Source organism: Lissotriton vulgaris, unplaced genomic scaffold (assembly GCF_964263255.1).
Source record: "Lissotriton vulgaris unplaced genomic scaffold, aLisVul1.2 SCAFFOLD_246, whole genome shotgun sequence".
In the NCBI taxonomy this organism is placed as follows: Eukaryota; Metazoa; Chordata; class Amphibia; order Caudata; family Salamandridae; genus Lissotriton; species Lissotriton vulgaris.
The window spans coordinates 844361-864051 of record NW_028249872.1 but is presented as its reverse complement, the minus strand read 5'-3'; the positions used below and the strand labels follow the sequence as shown (position 1 = coordinate 864051).

The window sequence follows — 19691 nt, the reverse complement described above, 5'->3', positions numbered from 1 at the left end:
TTGACATTTGACAGCTTTTGATGTTTGCTATTAAAAAACCATTGAAATTCACAGAAAAAACCATAGGTTATACTCCATATATAGTTAGGAATTTGCATTTACAAAACCTTGAATATTCAATGAAAAAACCATTGGTTTTAGGCCATATATAGTTAGGGATTTGCATTTAGAAAACCTTATTTTACTCGCATAAAACCATTGAAATTCCATATATAGTTATAAGCGCTAACTATATATCGCGCACCCGCAATCCACTGCTGATGATGTCACATATTACATCATTCATGACATGGTTAGTGACATCACTGATGACATCACTGATGACATCTCAAATGACATCACTGATGACATCACTGATTACAACATCCAGTGACTGTATGTTTCTGTAAAGTTAAAATATGTTTTACATATTGATGAATGTGTGGATATATAAGTGTCTGGATGAAGGATTTACTAGGTGCATGACTGACTGATTGAGTGAGTGATTAAATGTGTCTCACTGAGTGCATGGGTTAGTGACTAAACTGTTTTAATTTGTGCATCATTATATCTGTTGTTCTACAAACTGCTGCATATGTTGATCAGTAGCTATATGAGTAACTGTATGGGTTGATTGGTTGTCCAAGTATTTGTATGGGAAACTGAGTGTGTGTGTATGGGTGGCTGGAAGGTGTGTGACTCTGTACATAGATGTGTGAGTAGTTGATTCACTATATGTATAGATTCAAAACTGCATGTGGAAACAGCTGTATGGGCGGTTGACTGTGCATGAGTGTATTAGTGAGTGAATGGATATCTCAGTGCTACATGTCAAATTAAGTACATATGTAAAACACAGTACATGTGAGAGTTGACATCTATAAATAACTGTGCAGAACAGCTAATGAATGTGTGAGTGGCTGTATGGATCATTGTGAACATGTATCAGAGATTGTATAAGAGAGTAAAGTAAATATGTGTTAGTATATGTTTGAATAAGTAAGGTGTGTATAACTGTATAGTTGAGAAAATGGAGGTGTGATTGATTTTTGGCATAACTGACTAGGTGTGTGAGTAACTCCATGGATGAGTGACTGTCTGTTTACACTGATTGTATCTAAGGTTATATTAGAGTCTGAAGAGGTTCATGGTATTATCACATGAATGATATCATCAGTGATGTGATCAGTCATGTCAAATGAGATGTTATCAGTGATGTCATCAGTGATGTCATTTGAGATGTCATCAGTGATGTCATCAGTGATGTCACTAACCATGTCATGAATGATGTAATATGTGACATCATCAGCAGTGGATTGCGGGTGCGCGATATATAGTTAGCGCTTATAACTATATATGGAATTTCAATGGTTTTATGCGAGTAAAATAAGGTTTTCTAAATGCAAATCCCTAACTATATATGGCCTAAAACCAATGGTTTTTTCATTGAATATTCAAGGTTTTGTAAATGCAAATTCCTAACTATATATGGAGTATAACCTATGGTTTTTTCTGTGAATATATATATATATATATATGTATATTACTATTCTGCTCCTTTACATTTCCTACTCCATGGACAAAACAGACATGGACCTTAATCGTTGATGCCTTTGCCCCCCTGTGTTGTGTCTGGAGTCAGGGCTCACACTGAAAATGAAGGTTGTTGTGCACTTGCAAAGTGTCCCCCAGAACTGGTTTGGACAGGGCTCAGAGGCCTGGGCCCAAAAGAGAACAAATACATTTACTGTATAAAAAGAGGGTCTCAGACCTCAGACTTTTAGATCACTTCTGGGAATCAAGAGGAACCTTTGCCAAGGAAAAGTGCTGTAGAAGCTGAGGAGGAATACTGCCCCTGGGCTGTTTACAGTTTGGGGTTGGCCTGCAGTGGCTAGTTGTTGCCACGGAAAGGAGAAAGGACTTTGCTGTGTCCCTTGCTTGAGGAAGATCTCCAAGGGCTTGACCCTGAGCTTGATTCCTTCTGAAGTCTCATTGACAAAAAGACTTCACCACCAGTTCCCCTGAAGTTCCTTGCTGGGATTTCGCTCCTGCTAGGAGGTGCCAGCTATTGTTTCGGACCTCTGCAGGCTGTTTGCCACTGGAAGCGGGGAAAAGTAACTCTACTTTGAGAAGCACGACGCATCCGCACCTGTTTCCCATGCATCGCCAAAGAAATTGTCGCAGCGCCTTCCCACGGCTCAATAAATCACCTCACGGTGCATCAAGTGCACCGATCTCCGAAGTCCGAGATCACAGCACCGATTTTGACACAAGGCCTGCTGTGTGGCTGCAAGAACACACGCATCATCACAGATCATTGCATCCCATCGAGGCGCCAAGTCTGTCACATCATTGGGGAACGCAGTAAGAAACTGACCCATCACCTCCTCTGGGCAGCAATAAGGAACTGGTGCATTACCTCCCCCAGAGCAAGAAACGTACGCATCCCCTTCCCTGAGTGTAAGGAACCAACACATCACCTTCCCTGTGACCCTTTTTGTTTGTGTGCGTGACACATTCAAGGTACTTTGTGTGAAAACTGCAATTTGGTTTGAACTCCAATATTTTTACCATTTGAAAGTCATATTTTTTATACTGTATTGTGTATTTTTTACATTTTGCTCTTGTTTGGTTTAGAAAAAGATTACACATTTTTCTAAACTGTTGTGGTGTCCTTTTGTAGTGTTTTCACTGTATTAGGGTAAGTGTTCACAAATGCTTTACACACTGCCTCTGAGATAACACTGTCTACTGGTGCCAAGCTACCAAGGGGGCGAGCAGGGGTTATTTTAGAAGTGTATCTACCTTACCCTGACTAGAAGCAAGGGTCCCTAATAGAGATGCCCATTTCTAACATTGGTGATTAGTGGTGAATATGCTGTGAATATGGTGGAATTTGGTTGTTGGAACTCTGGTTAATTGTTGCATCTGTTGGGCCTTGTCAAAATGGAAGCCAACTGTTGGCACCTGCCCATCTACAAGATGAGGGAACTAAAAGTATTTTGTAAGGAGAGGGGGCTACCTGTGAAGAGGTGATCCACAAGGCAGGATCTTGAGGCAGTCCTGCATAGCTATGAGGTACTACGCTGGAAAGCAACACTAGCAGATGACTCTGAGGAGGAGGATACCCAACCAGGATACCAAGGGGGAAGTGGTCCTGAGGAGGAAGCATTGGGAAAAATGGTCTCATGAAGTGAGGAATCTGATTCGTGCTTGTGACCAGAGGCTGAGGCTGCTGCACCGGGAGCGCGAGGAGACAGATCAATCAATCAATCAATCAATCAATCGATCAGGGATTTCTGAAGCACGCTACTTACCCGTGAGGGTCTCAAGGTGCTGGTGGGGAGGGGGCAGCTCAGGTTCAGTCAAAGAGCCAGGTCTTGAGGCTCCTCCTGAAGGCATGCCAGGTGGGGGATCGTCTGATGTTGACTGGCAGCTCGTTCTAGGTTTTGGCTGTGACGTAGGAGAAGACTCTTCTACCTGCTCTTGTTCTGCGGATGTGGGGCATCTCTGCGAGGGCGAGGTGGGCGGAGCGTAGGTTTCTCTTGGGTACCTGGAAGGAGACACTCTAATTGAAGTATTTGGGTCCGATGTTGTGGAGGGATTTGTCGGTGTGGGTGAGCAGTTTGAAGGTTACTCTCTTCTCAATGGGGAGCCAGTGGAGGTCTCGTAGGTGTTGGGTCATGTGTTTGTGTCGTGAGTTTCTGAGGTCGAGTCTGACTGTGGTGTTCTGGATGGTTTGAAGTCTGCCTTGGAAAGTTCTGTTTATTCTGCCATAGAGGGTGTTGACATACGCCAGTCTGCTTGTTATGAGAGCGCGGGTGACAGTTTTACTGCATTCGGGGGGAATCCATTTGAAGGTCTTTTGGAGGATCCAAAGGCAGTTGAAGCTGGTGGAGGCGATGCCGTTGATCTGGCGGGGCATGTGAGGGAGGAGTCAAGGATGAAATTGAGGTTCTGTGTGTGGTCTGTAGGGGTGGGTGGGCTCCCGAGGGCAGAAGGCCACCAGGAGTTGTCCCAGGTGGAGGTTCCGAGGATGAGGATTTCATTCTTCCCAGAGTTGAGCTTCAGGCAGCTCTTTGTCATCCATAGAGCGAGCCTTTGCTGAAAAAGAAATGTGTGTAGCTCTGGAAGTAAGCTTTGCTGGGCTGGAGGTGAAGTCCAGCACAGATGGTGGCAGCAAAAAGGTGGTATGTAGTGCTGAGGGAACAGTACACACACCCAGAGATGTGGCACCTGACTTGATGTAGGGGGTTGACATACAAAAGGGGGTTCAGGTTGATGAAGTAGCTCCAGTGGTGCGCAGTGTCCCCGAAGTGAATTGGAGAACTGGCACGGGGATCATATTCCTAGTAGTGGGAGGGACACTTTACTGACACTAGATGAGAGATGCAGGGAAAAGGGTTCCCCCTTGCTAGAAATCCTGGTCTGTGAGTGTGGAGACCACCCAGAATAGTGTAGGTTGAGTGACAGAGACAGTCAGACACTGTCATACCAATCTCAGGAGAGTTATGTGTGGTACTTTTGCGAGGCACTGAATGGTGAGGCAAAGGGTATCTTGGTTAACACCAGTGTTGGAGCTGTGTGATTCAATTGGTGGAGAGCATATTTTAAGTCCCTGTTTTCCCGAGCTATGCCAATACCTGGTGGAGCGTGAGTTCTCTGATCCCTGGGAGCTCACTCTGGAGGCAGACCTTTTGGTGGATTCTATAGGGTGACAAGAAGCATCTGGAGGTGGTCCTGAAGGAGGTGGCTCAGGTTTGCCCCAACCAAGTGAGGTAGGGGAGGGTTGTGATGGCACAGATAGGTCCCAGAGTAGAGGGAGGGTGTGATGGGCCCCATGTCTTGACTCAGAGGAGAAGGAGTTGGAGTGGACTGTGTCCTGAGGTGACTGAAACCCAGTCTCAAGGCGTGGTTGGTTCCATAAGGGAACACCAGGAGGGGGCCTAGTCTTTACCGGGAGGCCATAACCTGAGGCTGATCCAAATGTGTAAGTTGAGCTTTGGGATACTGCTGTAACTAGCATTCTACCAACTCTGTTGACTGGCAGCCCCTCTGCATTTGTGGGGGTGCATGAGTTCAGAGAGAGGGGTGAGGGGGATGCAGTCCCCAGTGGAAGGACCAGTGGGTCAGAGGTTGCCAGCTCTGATATCAGAGCCCCCAGGACTAACCCTGGTGAGGCCACGTCCGGCCTGGGGAGTCTTCATGCTCTGTCAGGTGGACAAGAGGCAGGAGACCTGCACCAGGCACACCTTTACACAGAGGAGTGTGTTTCCCTTAGGGGGTGTTGGTGTTTTCCCCCAGAAGTCCTGGGTTGCCAGGCAAAGGTCCAGCCTAAGGGTACAAACACTGGGTTGGAGGGCCAGTTTCAGGGTGTCCCCACTGACTTGAAGGAAGGAGAGACTGCTAACAGTACCCCGACTGGGTTGTCTTCTCTGGGAACCGGTCTAGGTGGGAGGGTGCAAGGCCCCAGTATGGGTTCAGGGAGAGAGAAACCTCACCCCTGACCTCTGCCCAGTCTAAGGGCACATACCCTAGGCTGGGATCCAAGTTACAGGATAGAACCCCTGAACTGGGGGTCGAATTGTGCAGGACACCTGCCACAGCTGCCCTGACAATTTTGCAACAGGGTACCGCTCCATGGGTCTGGACAAATGTACATATCTCTGCCAACTAGAGACTCCCATTTCTAACTGATTCGAACCTAAGGGCCTCAAACTGGTGGTCACAAGAATTTGGTATTGCCCCAACCACAAAGATGATTCTTAAACATCTTAGAGTGTTCCTGGGCCAATCCCTGTCTATGGAAGTTCAGGACTGAAAAACTGTGGAACCTTGGTTTTAAATGTTACGTTTGTGAAGAAGTGCCATCCTGCTTCTTCCTTTGTCCAAGCCTTAGTGGTGAGTCACTTGGATTATGGCAATGCTTTACTCACTTCTATCAATGAGTCCTAGTTGGCAAAACTACAGGTGGTGCAAAAGCAGCAGCTCTCATAGCTACAAAGCTCCTGCAAAGGCCTCACCCGCTTCTCTTTTACAATCTTTACACTGATTGCGAGTTCGTAAGAAGATTGTCTTTAAGATCTGTTGTATGACTCACATAGTCCTAATACGGAAGGGCCCAAAATGCTTAACCTCGAGGCACACTCTATAAAGTCCTAAAAAGGCTCTGTGCTCACGTGAAAAAATGGTGCTTGTAATACCTTGGATTAAAAAGTCTCGCTTAGAGGGAAGAGCTTTCTCCTCTCTAGATTCTCTCTACTGGAATACTCTCCCTGTTCATTTATGTTTCTGTACTTATCATCTCAAATTTGGTAAATCACTTAAAACTGAACTGTTTTAGGGATAGTTTTTGTGGTGACAGCGGTATGGTGTCAGGAGGTCCTTGTGCCGAGATAACCCTCTGGAGGTGATTTGTGTGCAATATTAATTATTGCAACATAATATGTAGAATTTCATAATGACACCATCAGGTCCAGGGCATTCCCTACTAGGCTGTGTTTATTAGTAGAAACAACTTTGTCTAGACCGACCTTTGTCTCTGAAATGACTTTATCAGTACATTCAATTGTTAGATTGGAGGTTCAGAGTAGTATTTGTTAAACGTGTCACCCAAGGATGTGGACAAGCGTGAGTGTTGAGATAAGAGAGCCCTCTAGTTAAAAAAGTAAACTGAACCGAAATGAACACATGCCTGAATTTAGATCGGTGTTCTACATCACAAGCCTGATTTTCTACTACCCCAAGATAAAATGTATTGTTCTCTGATTTTCTGCCTTTTCTTCCTTTTCCAGATGAATTGGTCCCAGTGTCTGTACCTGACCCAGTCAAGCCAAACTGGCTATGTAACCGGAACAGCTTTCAAAGGCAGAGAAAATTGATGCACTGTCTAGCATAGTGCATGTACGTGGCTGTCCAATCATAAGACATCACCGTCATCCCCTGTGCCGATGACACCCAACTCATCCTCTCCCGGATGGGCAATCTAACTGCTACTAGAACTAACTTCACCAAGTGCATGTCCATGGTAGCAGCATGGATGCAAACCATCTGTCTTAAGCTCAACTCTAACAAGGCAGAGGTTCTGATCTTTGCAACCAGGACCTTTTCATAGGGCTACAACATTCGCCCATTGGAGCTAGGACCAACATCTACCAACCAAGCAGAAAACCTGGGGGTCTTCCTAGAGGAAACAATGATGGCACAAGTCAATGCAGAGAGTGCCTCCTGCTTCCACATCCTACATATACTATGAAATACTTCGAGGTGATGCCCCAGAACACCAGAAGGACAGTTATGCAAGAATACTTTGCTAGCTGGCTTTACTAGCTTAACCACAAAGTCCTGCGCACACAGATTCAATATAACAAGTAGATTGCTACTTTATGTGTCAAAACAAGAACAATTGTCCAATGTTGGTTTCTGGAGTTTATGATGTATATCTCCTTTTATTAGAACATCACATCAATGGTAATATACAGCCAGCTGACACGTGTTTCGTCAAAGCTCTGCACAATTACAGATGCTGTAACTCTTCAGGGCTCAATGGCTGGATCCTTATTTGTTTAGGGCCCTGGTCCGGTGATAATTCCAACCCGGCACGGTGACGATGTATTATTTCCAATGTTTCACGTGTTGCAATATACGTAGTGGTTGCCAGTATTCCAAACCTATGTATAGTAATTGTAAAAAGCGGTCCAAATCACAAGGCGGTATAAATTCCTTCTACTGAACAGGTACGTGCGGTGTATGGGCTCTAAGGGTCGAATCACCCTCGTTGCACTGGCGTCCACGGACCTGGCTTTACTATCTGTCTAGACTACCACAACGCACAATACATCAGAATCTCCAAATACCTTATTCACAGATTTCAGATCATCCAGAACACTACTATAATACTGAAATGTAACCTCTCACACTGCACCCACATCGCATTTCACCTCAAAGAGCTTCACTGGCTCCTTATGCACAAGCACATCTAATTCCAGCTTCTCATGCACACATATATTTTAAACAATACTGGACCAACTTACTTCAAAAGTCACATACACTTCCACCAGCCTGCCAAACAACTTTGCTTTACTTCACTCTTACTTGCACGCACCATGCATATCCGCAAAAGCAAAGCAGAAGGTCTCTCATTCTCTTGCATCCCACAAAAACATGGAACAACCTCCCTCATCACATCAGAACCTCTTCCTTAGTTCTTGAGTTCCGTAAGAGTATAAGACTTTGCTGTTTGAAGTCCTTCCTTGATTTCCTTGGGTAGTTGTAATGACAGTTCTCTCCACATACACTCAACCCTAGATTTACAGACCTCCACTCACCTATACGGCTTAAACAGAAGATTACTTCCAAGTAGCCCTCTAGTAAGACCCGTGCGTAATTGCAGCCCTGGCCCCACAAGGAGCAAAACCTCATGATGAATCATGATACCCATCGGGTGTTTGAGAGCTCGGACTTCCATGTAGGAAGACCCTCTCCTTAATTGAATCATTTCCACATACACTTTATATTTGACAATGTTTCTTCCTATAGAAACACGTACCCCTTGTTTTGTATTTATTTATTCTTTGAATAAAACTGCAGGGACTACATGCTTACATGTCTGCTCAAGAGCCTCAGTACCCTAATGGGTGATAAGTGCACTATACAAATGAACATAACATAAAATAACGTAGCATAACATAGCATAACAAAACCTTAAATAACATATCATAACATGCATCTCTATTCCAAAGTGCAGTAGTGATTGTATTTGGTATCACCTGACAGCTAGCCAGTTTTATTTGGACAAAACTGCTGCCTGGCATCCAACCCAGATGCTGAGCTCAGCTTTGTGTTTTAATAAGGATTTGCTGATTGGTCTTTGAGGCATGGAGCCACATTGTCTCAGTCCACTCAGATCTTGTGAGAAGTCAACCAGACTACTGCACCTCAGTATTTAATCTGTAAGACTTCTACCCTGATTAGAAGGTAGCAGTCCCATAAACACCTACTATTCTACAGAATGCACAGAAAATAAAGCTGCTACTTCCAGTCACATAGGGCATAGGATCTTTGCTGGACTGTATCCCCGTGCCCTCGGAGAGGAATCACCACTTTACATTACCTAAACGTAACCTTCTTAGGAAACAAGAAGAGTGTGATTCTTATGCACTCTCAATTTCTAACCCCCCAAATCTCCGACTGCAAGAATTTGTTGTTTCCAAAACATTTGCGGATCTGGTTCCTTGGGTGAATCTCTGAAAAAGAACTGAGCAGACCCACCCTGGTCTGGACTCTTCCTGCACCCATCAAATCGTTGGATCTTTGGTATGAAACGAAAGCTTGACAGCTAAAGATATAGCCCAGGAAGTGTTTCTCAAATATTAGCTAAGCATTATAAATCATAGTTGAAGCTTAAAATTAAGTAATTAAGTTTATTTGGATGCAGTTACAAATGGCTCATTGAAAGAGTAATTTACAAGGACTAGATGTTGGCACATGTGCGACCATTTTTAGCTGTTGCAAATGGCGATTCAGCCCATTTGCCACCGTTAAAATGGCTTTTGCCATGTACCAACCCTCAGTAACCTATTTCTGACTTGGTAAATAGGGTGTATTAGTTGCTATTAGGAAGGAGCGTGCCAAGGGTGTCCTTTCTTAACAGCGGGTCACAGGGGTATGTGCACTTGTTTTGTGACCGCAAAATATTTTCAATTTACTGCCTACTTCAAGTAGGTAGTTAGCCAGTTGCAAACAGTAAGGGGAGCCCTTCCCCCTAGTGAATGGCAGCAATTATTTTTCTTAAGAGCAGGCAGTGGTCCCCTACTCTAAAATGAAAAGTACACCTTTTGTTTTTCTTTTTTAAGTACATCCTGTTTTCCTTAAAGGAAAATGGGCTGTATTTAACTATAAAGAATATTGCTTTATTTATAAAGCAACCACACTCATGGTGGTCGGCTGACCCTAGTAGTCCACCATCCCTGTGATCACGGGCCATACCCAATGGGTCACAAATTGCAACCTACCTCATAAAAATGAATGAGATAGGTCACTGCAATCCCATTGGAATTGCTAGATGTGTCTGATACACAGCACTTTTCATTTAGCAACTTGCAAATTGTGATTTGAGAGTCACAACATGAATTGGTTTTACTTGTGGCACTTAGTGTGTTATTTTGTTAACAACAACCATTGTACGTGGTTAGTACACTTGATTATATTAGCAACGTCCTCAGCATGTGGTCCATCCTGCACACATGACAACTGGCATTTAGACTGTGGTGGAAAATGTGCTTACCCATGAGGTTAGAACAGGCTACAGTCTCTGCTCCTCTGATAAAGTGCTGCGCCTTGCTTTTAGAGACCCCCGCATTCCTGGTGGGGACCTCTAAGCCTTCAGAGCATCCACTGCAGTGGTGTTTGCTTTGAAGGCATAAGAACTTGCAAGACACAAGCTTTTGTGTTTTATATTATAGTTCATGAGCTAGAGTTTTTTCATGAAAAACAATAAAGTAAATGGTGCTGGAATTTGAGGAATGTTGTCCTTGAGTGTGGGCATCATTTGACAATTTCCCTGCCATGGGTCGCCAAGCCTGACATGGTAGCCCAGGGCTGGGAAACATTGTGACCTTCATTCTGCCCAATACAGTCCAGGCATTTGCTACTGTAAGCTGGCGGTCAAGTGGAAGACAAGCTATCAGGTTAAAGGTCTCTGCCACTTGAGAACACTTAGGCTCTACCGGTAGAAAACTCACATTGTTTGACCTCTGTCTATGATCCTCATTTACCTTAGATTGACACACTGCAGCACAGCAAGCCTTCCTGCTGCGCTGCCGTGCGTCAAAAGATAAGGGTAAGAATGCGCAATATCTACAAGATACGGTACATTCCTGTCCTTCTCCCCTGCACTGGTGCACAATGGGAAGACATGCATCAACCCAGGCGCCCTCATAGATACTGCACATTCCTACCCTTTTATTTGGATGCACAGTAGCGCAGCAGGGAGGCTTTCTGTGCTGCAAGGCATCAAAATATTATATAGAAAAAATTAGGAGAAATACAAGTATTACTACTCTTTGCACCACATTAAGTCCTCCTTTTGAAAGGCACATGTTTAGCGCTGCCTCAGATTCACAGATCCTTGTACATCTGGGGCAGAGTCAAAAAGCCCTGGGTGTTTCTGGGAACGCCCACAGCAACACCCATTGCATGTCCCTTTACTGCAGAAAACAGTGTTGCAGAGGGCTAGAGTAGCAAGTCAGTGTTAAGCCATGCACAATGGCTCAACGCAGCCTTCTAAATATGGGCTTGCACGGATCACCAATGAAGCTTAAAAAAAAGTGACATTCCAGTGGTGCTAAGGGCTTGTAAATATGTACCTGAGAGGTAAGTGAGGCAACTGAACCGTGATAGATTGTGGTTCACCTGCTGATACAAGCTCAAAATGAGGCAACAATAGCTTCTCTGTTGATTATTCTTATTCTTGCACATCCATATGGTTCTCACCTTTTTTCCAAGTTTGTTCCCAAGTCATACAGGCCATTACCTGCTTAAAGTCGGGGTGCCAATGAATGGCTCTGTCATCAATGATGAGTTGTTCCTCCCCAGAAGGGCTTCGATGGAAGCTTCCCACTTTGATTCTTGTAGAATTACCCCAATCAAGGTAATGCCAGTTAAATATGTGAAAGTGCGTGGGCGGGTCCCCGAGATCATCAAAGTAGATTTCATCACCAGAGGAAGTTTTAAAATGAAGATCCCTCATGTAATGATGTAACTGGAAGAAAACAGAGAAACAGAAAGAGGACACAGCAAATAAATAACCACACATTGCAATAATACCTACAGTAGAATGTACTGGGTCCTGACTAAGCTGCTACTTTCATTTTTGCACTGGAGGTTGTGATTAAAGGCTGCTTGGTGGGTCACCGGTCATAAAGGTTCCAAATGAATTCACCACATGGTAAGTGCATTGTCCAGTTTAGTTATGTAGACAGAGCATGCAGGGAAAGAGCTGTTGCACTAGGTTTGAGGCAATGAATGTGCTATTGATACAAGATGGATATCAGTGGTAGAGACCACACCGCCCCTGTGGAAGAGCGTTGGATACTGGCACTGGGAAGACAGGTCAGAGTGAAGTGAGTGGTGTCGCAGGAGTTGGTCATGATGGCAGGCCATGAAGGCAATAACTGGAGCTATTCATTCAGTGGACAGTGTCTATTAATGAATTTTCAGCAACATATTAAAATTGAATGGATTCTATTTTTTAAGAAATTTTTTGTTCTAATGCTGATATATGATTATTCTCCTGCATGAGGAGGCATGTTGGGCTGTTTATCAATCAAGGGATTCTCGAACATACTGGGTTCCCTGCTCCGAGCTTCAGTGTCATCACCGGTCAATCTCTGATAATTTTTAGGGGTGAGCACAAAATCCGTTCCGCTCGTGGATTTCGCGGATTTTCGGTAAATCCGCAATCCGCGAACTCCCGCGAACTTACCGAAAATCCGCGAATTCGCGAGCGGCGGATTTGGGGGGTAAAAGTTCAAGTTGTAACTATTTTAGGATGGCGCCGGCAAGCTGCCGGCGCCATCCTAAATTAGTTACAGGATGATGGGCACTGGGCAGCTCACTCGAGCGACCCTGGCGCTCTTTGGTGTGATGGCAAAGTTATTCAGTCCCCCCAAAAATGTGTGTTTGGTCGAGGCTGGGTAGGTGTGCGTTCTCCCCATATCTATCATCGAAAATTAGCTATGATGCTTGATGGAGGCCTTTGCATAATTGACTTTCACAAGCTCAATCCCTGTGCAGTTCCTGTGACCACGAGCTTCTCTGATCCATGCCTGTCCTTTTATACACACAAGAGGCATGTGAACTCGCATATAAGCCCCGTCCGTTTGGCCCCTCCCCACACACTAGTGGTGTGTGCACCGTCTTCGCGCCCTTTACCCACTTGATGGACAACTCACTCGAGGGACCCCGGCGCTCATTGGTGTGATGGCAAAGTTAATCAGCCCCCCAAAAATGTGTGTTTTGTCGAGGCTGGGTAGGTGTGCGTTCTCCCCACATCTATCGTCGAAAATTAGCTATGATGCTTGATGGAGGCCTTTGCATAATTGACTTTCACGAGCTCAATCCCTGTGCAGTTCCTGTGACCATGAGCTTCTCTGATCTGTGCCTGTCCTTTTATACACACAAGAGGCATGTGAACTCGCATATAAGCCCCGTCTGTTTGACCCCTCCCCACACACTAGTGGTGTGTGCACCGTCTTCGCGCCCTTTACCCACTTGATGGACAACTCACTCGAGGGACCCCGGCGCTCTTTGGTGTGATGGCAAAGTTAATCAGCCCCCCAAAAATGTGTGTTTTGTCGAGGCTGGGTAGGTGTGCGTTCTCCCCACATCTATCGTCGAAAATTAGCTATGATGCTTGATGGAGGCCTTTGCATAATTGACTTTCACGAGCTCAATCCCTGTGCAGTTCCTGTGACCATGAGCTTCTCTGATCTGTGCCTGTCCTTTTATACACACAAGAGGCATGTGAACTCGCATATAAGCCCCGTCTGTTTGACCCCTCCCCACACACTAGTGGTGTGTGCACCGTCTTCGCGCCCTTTACCCACTTGATGGACAGCTCACTCGAGGGACTCCGGCGCTCTTTGGTGTGATGGCAAAGTTACACACATACCCCCCCACATTCAAGAAATCCGCAAAATTCGCGAATCCGCGAATTCGCGGATTTTGCGGATCCGCGAATACGCAAAATTGCAAATTTGCGGATCGTGGATCCACGAAATCTGCCCATGCCTAATAATTTTATCTTTAGAAAATACTACACCCATATGACAACAGTACACAGCAAGTGCAAAGAGTTTTAACCCTTTCGCTGCTCGGCCTTTTCCCCCCGTGCCAAGCCTTTTTTTGGCTATTTGGGGTAGTTTGCGCTTAGGCCCTGTAACTTTTTGACACATAAGGTATCCACACCATATTTTTTGTCCTTTTCTTCCAACACCATGCACATTCTAAAAGTACCCAGGGTTTGTGTATTCCCCTGGAATGGACCCAGAATATGCCAAAATACAGCAATTTATTTTAATGGGGAAAAAAGTGCTGCAGATGAAAGCGTCTGTTTTTACCCCTCCAAATGGTATCAATAAAGGGTTTGTGGGACAGAAATAACATTGTTTACAGATTTCAGGGTCTGAGAGACGTTTGTCTGAAAACCAAACATTTTTGCACAGTTTTTGCATGTTACTGGGCCATGGCCTATTTTTGCAATTTTTGTTTTTTTAACCTTCTTCCAGTTAATGATAGAAACGGGTATGAAAGCAATGATGGATCCTGGAAAGCTACACATTTTAGAAAATGTGTCAAAAATTCAGAATTCATAAAGGGGTCTTTAGTGTAGATCCTTCAAACTTTCTTCATAGAAACTAAAAGTTGAAAAAAGGAAATATTGAAAATGAGTTGAAAAAAAACAGCCATTTGTGCCAAAGCTTTCACCTGGAACTTCTTCTAATTATGACAGATGTTTGAAACAAATATACCTTTACATCCACTAGACCTTCCTGGTTTTGGGGGTATATATAACTTGTAGGTTCACTGAGAACCCGACGAACCCAAAGCCAATAACTGAGCAGCGTCTTGCAATGGTTTATTATGTGCCGGGTATATAGCAATTCATTTGGGAAAAGATATGCAGTGAAAATCGGGATGAAAGACACATATGCATTTATGAAATTGGAACAAAATATAGAGTTTATAAACAGTAGCTATTTGCACATTTCTGAAAATGTAAGTACCCATAGTAGCATGATAATAAGTGACTTCTTTTTTGCACATTGTCTTTCATTTGAAAGGCAGTAATGCATCAAAGTCAATAGGTAATAACAGTTGCTTTACAATTCTGTGTTACCCTAAGTCTACTAATAAAAATGGTACCTCACTTGTGTGGGTAGGACTAGTACCCCCGCGAAAGAAATCGTCTCAAAACCCAACGTGGACACACTTCATTTTTACAGTGAAAACTGAGCCTTTTTTTCTCAAAGAGCCTAGCTGTAGATGGAAAACAGGGAGGGGGTGCTTAGGGGCGACCCGGAGGAGGGGCTAGTGGTGTGCAGTCCTTTGCTGTTTTTTCTGCCTAGCTGTAGTTGTTGACCCCTAGCTCTGCAGGCACCTTTTTGAAAATTTGACACACAGGGGAATCCAGGATGGGGTGACTTGTCTGGCTCTCACCAAGGTCTGTTACCCAGAATTACTTGCAAACCTCAAATTTTGTAAAGAAAAATCACATTTCCCTCACATTGTGTTGAAACGTGGGTAGATCGAAGCAACTAGCAGATTCTAAATACACATTTATTTAATCCTCTTTCCTTATATATTCATTTAATCTATGCGCTCTTATGAGAAAAAGCACTGTCAAGTTGCCTGCAATCATTATCAAAACCTAATAAAAGCCTACATTACACACATTCTATGTTTTGTTCCTGTAGTGCTAGGTGAGGTGAATGCATGAGGACATGAATGATGGGATGTTTGAGTAGTTAGATTATTAATATTTATATGTGTACAAGGGTATTTATACAACAATGATAAGGAATAATATGTGTTTTTAAAACCTTGGTAATTATAATTGAAAGATTTGTATGATATTCACCCTGCACTTGTGTTATTGTGAGCCCTTGATATCTTACAATATATAGTGGAAGTATGTCTTTTTAAAACTATTTTGAGTTGCCTTTGATTCCTTCACATTCATCCAAGGCACCCTACCACATACAATAGAAAATGTCAGACTGGGTCACCTCAGTAATGAGGAGGTAACATGGCCAGTCCTAGCCAGCTATAAACCATATCCGCAAATAGGAGTTTTCACAGCAGCAGAAATTTGTAGACTTTATACAGCTGTAATTACACTATACAGACAACTAATACAATTTGTTATGCGAGACATAACATCAGCCCCAGCAAGGGCTGTTCAATCTGCACAACCACAATTGTAGATGCCCATAATTAGTCCAGTGACTGTTAATGCAGTTATAGGTAAGGTTCCCCTTAGACTGGAGCAGATTCTGTTCTGGATTGCACAAAACAAATCAGCTTGAAGCAGTGTTTCCCCATACAGGACCTCAAGATAAACATAGAATTCTCACAACGTGCCTTCCTTTGGAGATGGTTCCCCCGGTAGAAAACTGCGCCACGTGGGGCACAGTAATTGCTGCTATTTATACAACATCAATAGCTGTTGCCCATGCCCTGGATCAGGGAATAAAATGTATTAGTAATTACGCTACAGTCTCCTGAATTATTTCTAGTTTTATTAAAGAGGAAGCAGCAGCATTCGGCGGTATAGCAATGTCTCACCCAGATACCATTAGTGAATCAGGAGTGAGAACTGCCAAAAATGATTATTGCTCAAGCCTATACATCCAGAAGTTGAGATAATTTGGGAGCCAAGCCTAACAAACCACAAATTAAGTGTAATTCTGAAAAGGATAACCCCAAAATACGCAGTCTTTAAAAGAATGCTAGGATAATAAGAAAAATAAAGGCAAGATTAAATTACAAGGCGGATCTCCTCCACAGGAGTCTTCTGAGATGAGCTACAATTTGCATAACCATGAAACAATTAAACAGCTTTAAAGGTGTCAGGCCACTGATACACATCCTTCTCGTTCGTTTCAGGAGTCATCCAAAAAAATGCTCGGAGAGAGGAGGTCGATCAGAGCACAGATTGGAGGAAAACAGGAAACAGATGAAGGAGTCACAATGCTCTTCTGACTTCATTATAAAAAAGAAAGAAAAATATCCACAGTAAAAACCTCAATTTGAAAAGAAGAAGGTGGCTGAGATAAAAGACATGCCACACATATTGAGGACTCTGCTTCAGAACAGAGTGGGCTCTGACTCTGCTAGACAGCAAAACAGAAGTCACAATAATTTGCTAAAATCATCTAGAGTGTCTGGCGGCAGTAACAACTTGTGACTATATTCAGGTACAAACACCGGACCAGAGGCTAAGGGGCTCAGTACGATGGCGGAAGGACCGCCACCGCCAGCCATGTGAATTTCCCCCGCCACATTACGATGGCGGGGATCTAGACTGCGACCATGGCAGACGAAAAGACCGTCCACCACGGAACCACCACAGGTAATCAGACCGAATGCCTGGCTGAGCGGTCTGCATGCACGTCCACCATATTATGATGCAGGCTGTGAGCCAGCCTTTCCATGGTGGCGACACGTCATGAAAAGGCTGGTGGAGATCCTGTTTGACGGCCCATTGCAGGCCCCCAATGGGGGGATGTATGTGCATTGGTACCCCTCTACATTTGAGTACAATAAAATGCGAGCTGCGGATCTCCCCAGGAATGGATGGCCTCACTGTCTTTTTTTACAAGACATATCATGAATTGCTCCAACTCCACTTATTTACATTATACAAGAAGATGGGTGATGCTAATGGTATGCCATCTTCAATGCGGGAAGCATTGATTTTCACTCTTTTTAACCATGTAAGCAATTCAACTAATGTTCCTCCTATAATCCCCTGTCACTTTTAAAATATTGACACCAAGATTTTTGCTAAAATCTTGGGCAAATAGACTTGCTTTTTTGGTGCCATTTATAGTCAGTCCCACACAGGCTTCATGCCTGGCCATAGCATAAAGGGTAATCTTAGAACCCTATTCTTTGTAATACAACGCGTTGACCATGAGGTAAAGGCAGCTGCTGTTTTTTTAGATGCCAAAAAGGTGTTCAACTTCGTGGAAAGGGCCTTTATGAGGACTGTCCTGCGCCGCATTGAAGTTAGGGAAATATTTCTGCAATTAGTGAATGTGCTAAATATGGCCCCTTTGGCTTAGGTTTGCATTGGTAATTTGGTTACAGACCCCTTATTATTACTGTAGGTACGCAATAGGACTGCCCGTTATCACCTTTGCTATATGTGAATAATTCAGAGCTACTGGCCTGTGCTTTGGGAGAATGTCATTGCCATTGGGGGCTGCATTTTCCTGGTTACCACCTCATCATATAAGATTAGGCGGGAGACACTATGTTGTATATTCACAAATCAGAGATGAATCTTTCTCCTGTTATCAGAGAGGTGACTCGTTTTGATGGCCTTTCTGGATTGTACATTATCTGGGAGAACACAATAATATTTCCTCTCACTCCATCCACAAGTCTCTCGACATTTGAATTTCCCTTGCAATGGAAATCTGACTCAGTGCCGTACCTTGGCATCCAAATACATACGGACCTGGTTATAGTAATGAATGATAACTATGTCACACTGATTCACACACTAGAGACTGATGTTGATTGCTGGACCAGGGTGCTGGTATTTTTAAGCCCTTTACTGCTTATGAAGGAACCCCGCCATCATGAGCCATGGGTGGAGTGTGCTCATGATGGCGTGGTTCCGTCATGCGACTGCAGCTTTGCCCATGCAGCATTAATTCTCCACCTGTACGGGCAAATTAATGAGCAGGCGGAGCAATGACGGAACCACGCCGTCATGAGCACAGCCCGCCCGTGAATCATGATGGTGTGGTTCCGTCACGAGCATGGTGGTGCCGCTCTCACCCCCCACTCCCCAGCGCCATGGCAAAATTAGCGCCACGGCCAAGGGGTTACTGAGGTGTATAGCCCTAATGACAGTGGTTATACTTCCTAGGTTCCTGTTTCTGTTTCACAATATTGCAATGTTACTCGTGAGGTCATTAATTGCTACCCTTTGCTCACTAATGATTGGGTTGGCCTGGATTAGTAAAAAACCCAGAGTTAAGTGGCACATTCTTACTTTGCACATACAACAGCGAATCCATGCACAGAAAAGACGCCCCAACTCTAGACAACACTATCCGTCACGCATACATGGCAATATTCCATCTACCCACCTACACATCGCCTGCTCAAATCTGCCTCGAATTTGGGCTACAGAAACAAACAGTGGCGGAAGAGGCGCATATATAAAAAGTTGGCGGGAAATCAGAGATGCTGACCATGGATCCCTAAACGCCCAACTTTGGACTGAACTATCTACTAGAGGTCACTCACCCGCAAAACATTACTTAAAAGAATCACTGGAGACCTTGGGATTAACAAACCTCTGGGAGTCATCGACAGACCTCAAAACCTTCAAAAAAGTGGTAACGAAAGTAACCAAAAAGATTTCATCCAGAGAGGATAAATACACCCTGGATAAGAAGGCCCATGGATGGGCAGTGTTGAAAGATTACAACGCTCTGAAGCCACAAGAATACCTAAAAATGGGCCACAAACAGACAACAAAAAACAAGTTTTTAAACATGCGCCTTGGCAACATATCTATCCTACTCCATTTGGCACCTTGGAAAAGGGAAAGCTCAGCAAGCTGCTGCCGACTCTGCTCATCAGGAAAAGAGGACCTTATACACATCATCTGTATCTGTACAAACCTCATGGACATAAGACGATCCCTACTTCGGGTCCTATGGAACAAGAAGGATGTAACAAGTTGCAGACAGGTTGTGATGCTGTGTTTTAATCCTGAAGAGACTCAGTTAAACTGTAGACCAGCAAAATTCTTCAATATAGTGGAAAGGAGACTGATGAAACAGTCACACATCTCACCTAAAGTACCAGCCAAGCCAAAGCTGTGCTAAGTCCCTCGGAGTACTTTGTTGCCTTCAACTTTATGGCCTTTATCAAAATATATTGAGACTTTTATGATCTTAATAAGT

The 19691-nt window shown here is 44.1% G+C and overlaps 1 protein-coding gene across 1 annotated transcript in view; it reads right to left on the bottom strand.

Annotated features, from left to right (window-relative positions):
- The window catches only part of LOC147663463 (vomeronasal type-2 receptor 26-like), a 539064-nt gene that overhangs the window by 88714 nt on the left and 430659 nt on the right, over nucleotides 1-19691 (bottom strand). Inside the window, exon 2 of the mRNA XM_086950432.1 lies at nucleotides 11513-11740. Coding sequence (XP_086806558.1) covers nucleotides 11513-11740 — 228 coding nt within the window. The remainder of the gene's footprint in view (nucleotides 1-11512; nucleotides 11741-19691) is intronic.